General features: G+C 36.5%; 1 protein-coding gene across 2 annotated transcripts; it reads right to left on the minus strand.

The window, feature by feature from the left end:
* Positions 1 to 698: 698 nt before the first annotated feature.
* Positions 699 to 6,471, minus strand: LOC104902544 (uncharacterized). Of its 2 annotated transcripts, none has more exons than XM_010690346.4 (6): positions 6,157 to 6,470; positions 4,724 to 4,845; positions 3,699 to 4,538; positions 3,496 to 3,601; positions 2,763 to 2,965; positions 699 to 1,691 (listed from the first exon to the last, which is right to left on the minus strand). In XM_010690346.4, exons 3-6 carry the CDS (start codon positions 4,436 to 4,438, stop codon positions 1,421 to 1,423), a joined length of 1,320 nt encoding a protein of 439 aa, XP_010688648.1. In that variant the 5' UTR covers positions 4,439 to 4,538; positions 4,724 to 4,845; positions 6,157 to 6,470; the 3' UTR covers positions 699 to 1,420. The 2 variants fall into 2 exon arrangements, with proteins under 2 accessions (XP_010688648.1, XP_048492334.1); XM_048636377.2 differs by lacking the exon at positions 699 to 1,691 and adding an exon at positions 2,034 to 2,248 and having other exon boundaries at positions 6,157 to 6,471.
* Positions 6,472 to 9,544: the final 3,073 nt, after the last annotated feature.

A 9,544-nucleotide genomic window follows, 5' to 3' on the forward strand; every position in this document is an offset into this window, starting at 1 on the left:
AAGGAAGAGGTGTTTTCCATGGATGGTGGTGGTTTTCGTGTGGATTGTGGTGGTTTTCGTGTGGATGTGGTTTTTTCGGGTAGTGGTGGTTAATTTCGGGTTGATGGTGGTGCTTTTAGGTGGTGGTTTTGGTGTGGATTGGTGGTGGGGTGTGGTTTTAGGTGTGGAGCGTGGGGTGGGCTGGTGGTTTTGAGTTGATGGTGGTGTTTAGGTGGTGGTTTTGGGTGTGGATTGGTGGTGGGGTGGTGGTTTCGGGTGTGGAGCGGCGGTGGGGTGGTGGTTCAGGTTGATGGTGGTGGTTTTAGGTGGTGGAGTGGTGGTTTCCGGTGGAGGGGTTCTAGGGTGGTGGTTCCCGTGGCAAAGTGGTTGTGGTCAAATATGATGGTCAAGGGTTTTCCATTCCCCCATTTCTAAGTGGAGGGGGTGGGAATCAAAATAGAAGGATTTGGGGTAATGGAGAGGAAAAGAGGGGAAACAAAACCCCCAATCCAAACAAGTTTTAAGGGAATGGAATCAACTAATTCCCTTACCCTTTCTTGTAACCCCCTAACCAAACGCCCCCTAAATCTTTAAAAGCGTTAGGACCTTATCGTTCGCTTCAAGCTTGGGTTATTGCCACTCCATTAAGCGTTCAATCTAATAATATACTTCATCCCTTGCAATTAATATGAAACTTTCAAATAAGAAATACGATGCAATTAGAAAAAAAAGAACAAAGTAGTTGCTAAGTGTTCGTCTCATTTTTGCCCGAGTTTTCTCTTTCTTTTCTTTAAAGCCATTCATGGGAGATTATCTTATGCTGGTTCATATATTGGTTCAGTAAGAATTTTATATTAGCCAAGCACACAGGGTGCTCGTCTCGATTCGGTTAGAAAAGAAGAAAAGATTGATGATGGGTGACACAAGGAGGTCAAGTTAGTAATATGAGCCTGGCACAATTCTAACTCACTCAGATTGAACCAAAGCTTCTTCATTGTGTCTATTACTGGTTCTTCCTCCCGAGTTGAGACCGATCATTCAAATAGACAAGGTAAATTAATGAGTTCGGATATTAATGAACTCTATAGAAGAGTCATCTATCAAAACATCACTCTGAATTTGGAATCAAATAATTGTCCATCTTCCCCATTGAACCAAATATTTGCCAAAGTGCCCCGGTCTCTATGTGCAGTGGGTTATAGTTCTCCAAATACCGAACTCTTCATAATATTGACGTTTAATAGCTTTATACATTTTGTATAAATTGTTGCAACTTACAAGAGACTTCAGGGTAAATCCTACTACCCTTGTGTTTAACATCTTCAACAATTAACCTATCTATCATCTGTAAAATCTTGTACAAGTTTGTATGAAAGAATCAATGGGTTTGTTTCTGTTCAGAGAGATCCCTTGCGACATTTATCAATGGGTTTGTTTCTGTTCAGAGAGATCCCTTGCGACATTTAAGTACACAATCTTCTAAAAATTGGGTAAGCTGAGAAGTATACAATTGTGGGTCATTCCGGAAGTGATCTACATGAGGTGTGGAGATAAAGTTGCAAGATCTGACCTCATGACCAGATTTTCTCTGCTGCTCTATAAATGACTCAACAGAGCTTGCAGGGATAACCCTGTCCGAAGAGCTGTAGATATATAACTGCGGGCAGCTTGGCTGCCTAGACGACAGCAGTCTCATAACATCAGTTAGTCTCCTGCAATGATTAAACAGTGATAAAAAGAGTATAAGCATGTTGCTTGCATCAAAACTTCTAAAACTATGTATCGAATAAGATAGAAGAAAAACCGAATGCTAAGAATGCAGTATAGTACAAGAAAGAGTTAAGATTTAAGATACATCTAGCAACCAGTTAGCTAAGGAGTACAGATACATCAATGTACAATATGCACCTAAAGTCTCAAGCATAAATTGACACATTGTACATTCATGTGAGAAGTCACAAAACATTATTGAGAAGAGAATTCATGGTTTGAGTGTTATGTTACCAAAAAGCTACATTTAGGCTCTATGTGGTTGAATGGAAGAAAGTTTCCAGTGGAGAATAATATTCAATCAATTGCAAAGAAAATCACAATTGTAGATCGGTTTTCTTTTGTTTTGTTCCGTACAATAAAAATTAGAGAGAAAAGATATAATAAATGAGAGAATAAAAAGAGGAATGTAAGGTTTAATGTGCCATCCTTCATCTGGAAAGAAAAATGCTTTTGATCTCAAGAACTATCTTCCACCCTTGGTAAAGCTACGTTCCACCTTATACATATCAAACAACGGACATCAGGTTCCACGAAAATGTTTTCTCCTAACCAAACACTCTATTAGTATTTAATATATCGGTCTTAATATCAAGGAGTGAAGTGGAAACATGATCTTTTTTTCATTCAATAAGAGTACGAGACAAAAATTGAGTTATCAAATACGTAATTGAGATAACAATGATGAATTTATAGGTAAAATCGTGAAGAAACTTCTCATCCCACTGTCCGTAGGAATACTTATCCACCATCAGATACCCATCGTTCTTCATAAGTTTCCATTACCACTTTAAAGGTAGTATTGATTGGTAATGGAAAATTTATGAAGAGCATCACGTGTATGGAGATGATGTTTCATTACCATGGACATCTACATAAACTCTCTTTTACAAAATTACATATAAATCCATCACCATTTGCCACCATCGAGCGCCAGTAACCAAACAGCCACTTAAGCATAGCAAACGGCATAAGAAATGTAAAGCCCAGAAGAGGATAGAATTAGTAATTACCTGTTCACTGGAGGAATGTTTAATACAACTTTAAAGAAATTCTCCAAAAGTACAAGTAAAGCTGTTTCAGTCACTGCAGGTTTTGGCTCAATAACAGTTCTTGCGACAACAGATCCCTCGGCTGAATCACATGAGGTTGATAACCCCTTTGTAGCTACACTTTGCTTTTTCAGAAAAGCAGCAGAAAAACCTGAAGCCCATACCTGCTTATAAAGAGAATATTGTTAGGAAAATGGAAAACTCCCAAAACACTTGAATGTTAATACTGTGTTTGGTTTGCCAAACTCATTCCCAGAGCATGTACAAGCATTAACGTATGAGCAAGGTGACAAAATTCAAACATACAAGAAAAGGCATTAAGAATCCCTCCAGATCCCTCTTTTCCGTTACATATCTCCAAATTTCAACATCTCACTAAGTAAAACCATAAAGTGCCAACAATCCCTCTACTTTTCCCATTACACCAATCTGACTTGGTAACTATAGTATATTAGTATTACATATCAGAAATACTAGCTCCTAAAAGTAACTGGAGAGGTACCTGATCCAGAGAAAAGATCCAAAAGCTGATAAATTGCAGTTGACAATTGACATACAAGAAATATCATAAATTTAATGAAAGAGGAACTAGAGCTAATAGCATAGGACTAATTCACTAGACAAATCAACTAGAAACACCATTTCAATTTCCGTTCATATATGAAAATTCTAACTAAATGTTTCAGCGTATCACCTGAGGATCAGGGGCTGCAACTGGAGCCGAATCCACAACACAGCCTTTGATTCTGCCTACTAAAGAAGGGTCCTGTTTCTGAAACTTCTCTAGAGCTACTCCATATCTGTTTAAAGTAAGTAAGAACAGATAATAAGCAAATATACAAGAAAACCAAAGGAATTAAATAGGGGAGAGCAAGAAAAAGAAAATTGGAAACTCACGTTAACCAACCAGTGTTGCTGAAGGTGTGGAAAACAAGATTCTTGCCATGCTCCTCCTCTAGCCAATCAGCTAGATGATCTACGAGCAACTCCACATCCTGCTCAGCTTTCCCACCAATCTGGTAGCTGAGAACCTCAGACATTGGAAAAGTGAAGGTGATTACATGAAAGCCCTTTGAAGTATACCATTCTGCATATTTAGTCAAATGCTTCTGCTTTGCTCCCAACCATCCCAGCAAAACCACCACTGTCCTAGACTTTGCAGAGGAACAACTTGACTTGCCAGCAACATCGACTGTCATAGGTTCTGGCAAATGCCATCTGTACAAATCCTCGGAAGGCACACTTGGACTAGAATAAGAATACGATTTGGGTTTCGAGGCCTTGGCCAACTCAGCAGACTGGTAAAGGTTAACAAATGCATGAGATGATGCCACCGCATTTCGAACAAAACCACAACTCGACTTTGGCATCCGATCATAGTTGATATTAGGCACTGGTACACGAATTCTGGACACGAAGGATAATCTTGCAAGCTTGGAGACTGAAATGTTAGACACCCATGAAATTTCTGAACTTGAGGCTGAGTCATGGGACCGTGAAGCCAATGATTCAGAAGCAACAGAAGGTTCAGTTTGTTTAGAATTCGTTAACTTGTTGGGAAGATCAGTTGTAACAGATGCCACAGCTACAGCAGCAGCTGTAAATAGAGGCCGTTGAACTCCAGACAAGGAAGCCATGATGCTGAACAAGATCAATATCAAGCTATATGCTCATAGAAACTCAAATAGATCACCAATCAAAGTAACCCACGAAGCGAAGATAACAGCCAGAGATCACCTACAAAGATTCAGTACTTTAAAGATTATATCAAATCAGATGTGACAAGTTGACAACAACAGGAAAAATGATATTTTTTTTTCTGATGAATGACTTGGTAAAGAGCTTCGCTTCCAAGAACAAGGGAAAAGCAACTACTAAAAGCAAATTAAACAAGACATGTATACATATACATTGATCATTACCTGGACTTTTGACCGCGTTCAATAATATCGGGCTGTCAAGATTGTCGACAGCCCGATCTTGCTATAAACAAACCCCAAGTGGCTAAAGAAGATTTCCCTAAAACGGTCAAAGGCCTTTCTTCCTGGCATATGAACAAAAAAAAAAACGTTTAAATCACACATAAATTGACACCAAAAAGATCAAGGTGTAAATCAAAACTTAAATCTCAATAAAGTATATATAGTAGTTGACTAGTTGGGTCCAACCTTCCAAGTCATATATGATATACTCTTATATAACTAATTACTTAGCAAGATTACGTGACAAAACATGAGGACCATATTCTTTTCCAAAAGACACACCTAATATTTTAAAGGGTAAACAAACAAGCAAAGGTCATGTGAATAAACCAGCCAACTTATTGCAGTCCATGAATAAAGGGGCCCTCTTTAAACCACACATTCACAAAAAGAACTTGAAAAAGACATTAGTAACCTCCACCAAACAACCATTTCTCCGAACTCTTATTTTAAAAAAAAAACTAGTGATTTACCACTACTATATGTGATTCATGTGAATAGTGCATATTAATATAGTCGCGTTTTTTTGTGTTACCACTATTATATTATATATTTATATGTGAATAGCGCATATCATAGTGGGCGTTTTTGTGTCAAACTTCCCAAAACACCTATCTTATTTAATTTGTGAAATCCCAAAATTTCACAAGATGCCACTTTTTATCTCTTTAACTCCTTTTCTTTTGGGTGGAGAAAATTTATGGGTAGTTGCAATTGGCAGTTAAAGATATTGAGATAAGATTATCAACCTAAAAATCATAGCATGGCATTATGGCATATTCATGTCATATCCTCACATACCCATATCCCTTAATATGGCATAATTCAAATAATGGGTATGCAATTGCAACTTGCATTTAGAAAGACAAACAAAACAACAAATCATAATCATGAAGAATCTATGATGATGATGATGATGGTGATGATGGTATGATGGACTAAAGGTGAATTAAGAACAAGAACAAGTAATAAATTGTTGAAAAGGAGAAAAGCCCAATTCTTGATGGTGAGTTGGTGATGGTGAACAGGTAGGACCCCTATTAAATCAAATTAACTCAGACCCACAACACAAACTTTGCCCAATATAACCCAAAATTTTCATAAATGTGATTTTTCAAACATTCAACAACACCCAAAATTGAAAATAGTATCAGCATACAAATTGATTTAAAAAATGTGAAAAAAAGCTCACAACTTTGAGATTAACATAGAATAATAAAAATTGGGTTTGAAATTTGAATCCAATTTGAGTAAAGAATAATCAAATTCTAACAAATTGAATCAAAATCAATGCAACTATCTCCACCCAACATAGAAAGAAATTGACGAACTCTTGAAAATAAAAACGAGAAATTGGGGAAGAAAAAACTAACCTGATGTTCAAAATTATGTTATGTTCTATGTTTTCTCTGTCGTTTGATGATTAAACACAGAGAAAACAGAAGGAAGATGAAGACCTGAAAATGCGTTTTCTTCGGAGAAAAAAAGGTTGTGTAAATTGTGTTTAAGATATGGTAATTACTTTGGGTTTGGTGGGTGAGTGACAGAGTGGTGGTGCCGGAAAAAGCGGCTGTTCGCGTAGAAGTAAAGCCCTCCAAAGTATAAATGGCTTGGCTTTAAATTGGACTGACTGATGAATCCCCTAAAGACTTGGAAACAGTAAACTAGTAAAGGAATATCCTTCGAGAATCAAGATGTAAGGCTGTCCAACTTATTATTTCTTTTAGGAAATTTTCACCATATACCTCAACAAAAAAATATATTCATCATATACCTTTAATATTTTCAAAATTCGCCGTATATGGTACACCTCTTATTTTCTTGATAATTTACTATGTGCCCTTAATAATAAACGATTATCAATTTAAAATTCATTAAACCTTGATTCCATTACTAAACTTTTTTTCATCTCTATTTCACTCATTTACCCTAATAAAATAGCATTGAAACAACATATAAATTCATCTCTATTTCACTCATTTACCCTAATAAAATAGCATTGAAACAACACATAAGACCAAAGAAGAAGTAAGAGAGTTATGGTGGAAAATAACTAAAAGGGGCCATTTGTTGTGTTTTAATAGTGTTCAATTACGACTAACGGCTCAAATGGGGTTTAACTGTGATTTAGTAACGGAATTAGGGGGTTAATGATCAAAAAAAAGTTGATAATCATTAATCATTAAGGATACATGGTGAATTATCAAAAAAATTGAGGGGTATGCGGTGAATTTTGTAAATATCGATGGTATATGATGAATAAAAAAATTGTCGATGATATATGGTGAAAAATTTGTTTCTTTTATACACTCAAGTAGTCGGGTATACGGTAAGCATAGTACGTGCAAAACTGAATAGATATAGCAGACACTAATAAATTGTGTGATGTAAGTATAATATGATGAAATTGACAAATAATAATAAAGAAGAATAAGCGCTGAACACACTTGATTCACATGGAAATTTGAGATTTGAGAGGAAAACTACAAATTGCACTAAGTTTGTAATAGGAGACGATGATATAAGAAGAATATTCAATCTTTTTATACTCTCTAACCTTTCTTTAGGGTTCTTTAGTATTTCTAGATGAATTTGTAAATTTTTGTTGGTAATGTGAATGATGAAAAATCACAAATTACACTAAGTTGCCGTTCATTTAGATTGAGAGAATTGAACAGAAATTAACTAAACTTAACTGAGAGAAACTGAATTGTAATGTGGAGAGTAACTTAACTGATGAATTGAAAATAAGTAAAAAAAAAACACAGGGTATTTTCATTGAAACCGTGAACAAACTTGATTAACATGGATCTTCTAACTTCTTTCTTTTCTCTTACTCTCCTATTTGAGCATGAGTTCATGTGACTCCAACCTCTTAAGTCTTATCCAAGAGTGTCTTTGAGTTAGAGTGGTGTGTTAACAATAAGGAACAGAACCTCGAATACAATTGAGCACCGTGGTTACACCGATTATCATTTCAAGTCAGTAGAGTACTCCACGACACACCAATTTTCTTATTGTTATTGTCAAAGGATCAACTCAACCAAAAGCTTAAGCTGATGGTTGAGGTCACATGAATAGATTTATACGCTATCACGCCCCCTCACGCAAGAGCCCTTTGGGCTTGAAGTGTAGATGCAACACAAGTCTCCTTCATACCTGGCGCTAAATATTCCACTGAGAAAGGGGGTGGATGAGATTCGAACCCGTGACCTTTTTGTCAGGCTGGCTCTTGATACCATGTCAAAGGACCAACTCAACCAAAAGCTTAAGCTAATGGTTGAGGCCCGGGAATAGATTTATACTCTATCAGTTATATCTTATTCTTCATATTTAATTAGCTTACAAACATCTATATTTCCAACAACACAACGGAGGCACGATTGCTTTTGTTTTGTTCATCCTTTGCTTAGCATGTAGGGCAGAGTTAGCTACAGACTTATAGCATGTAGGAAATGGAAACTGTATTTTGGGACGGAGGGGGTATAAAATAGTTTAGCACAGTGGGTGTTCTAAGACATATCAAGCAAGTTGTAATTTAGGTATACGTCTTTAAAATTCTACCCAATCTTTGTGCCTGATTTGATTAGTTTCCTTACAAAAGAATGTGATGCTTTGCTTGCGTTAGTTGACGCATTAATGGTCCTTTTTACTTAATTGGTTGTTCGTCTAATTCTCATTCTAATTGTTGTCATTGAAATTTCAGATTATTCGTACTTAGCAAAAGATTCTTAACTCACAAGGACCTACAAGGCACTTTAGCGATGATATGCCATTCGCTTGTTTGCACTTAATTAGTGAACAAGAGGAAGGATATTATCATTTTAATTAGTGAACCCAATTCATAAGAGAAGATGTTTAATGTAATCAAAACAAACATAAGCCGTGAAATTTTGAAAATCTTTGGAGGCAAAGAGAGTATAAAAGAATACATTTTCCGTTGATTTCTATATATGTTCCTTAAGGAGGTTCAAATCGAATATTTAGCCTACTCTGATATTTTGGTGATTACATCGATATGTTAATTTAGCTTTAGCTAACGATTAATTGTTGTAACACCCCCAAAATCCATACACGTCTAAAGCTACGTCGCATCGACTTTGGGAGTGTTACCGCCGCGATGGAACACAAGGCATAATTAGAAATACGGTAACTCAAATTTATTGTCTCAAAACCAAACTGCAGCGGAATAGAAGATGTAATTACAACTCGGGAATCATAGATGACCCCTCTTTACTCAAACTCAAAACATGTAACAATGTTCTATAAAATTCATTAATGATCAAACCAAAAGTTAACTTCAAACTACAGTCTAGCCCCCATATGCTTGATGTCATGCAGCAGCACCAGCTCACCTAGTCTGCTCCCCATTGAAGTATCAATAGTTCATCACAGGACAACAAACACATAATAACACACAGGGTCAGCTATGCTGAGTACGTAATGAACCATTGAAACTATATGAACATAAATGATGCATACATTACAACTGTTATATGAACCTACGTTATCTCACATCCTTTAATCTTTCATTATTTGGCATCGAACGGGCACCGTCATCTTACTAGAATCATACGGGCTACTGAATCCTTAATAGACAACTTGGTCTATTAGATGAAATGCAAATACGGTTTTGTTCCGTCTCACACCCATCACCTTAGTATGCATACCCCCAAGATCGTACGGAACCTTCCGCCTACTTGAGTTATCAAAATATAAGGACACTACTGTCGTCACAGTAGGCCTGCGTAGGAGTGTAGG

The sequence above is a fragment of the Beta vulgaris genome, chromosome 9, assembly GCF_026745355.1.
Source record: "Beta vulgaris subsp. vulgaris cultivar EL10 chromosome 9, EL10.2, whole genome shotgun sequence".
Classification (NCBI taxonomy): Eukaryota; Viridiplantae; Streptophyta; class Magnoliopsida; order Caryophyllales; family Amaranthaceae; genus Beta; species Beta vulgaris.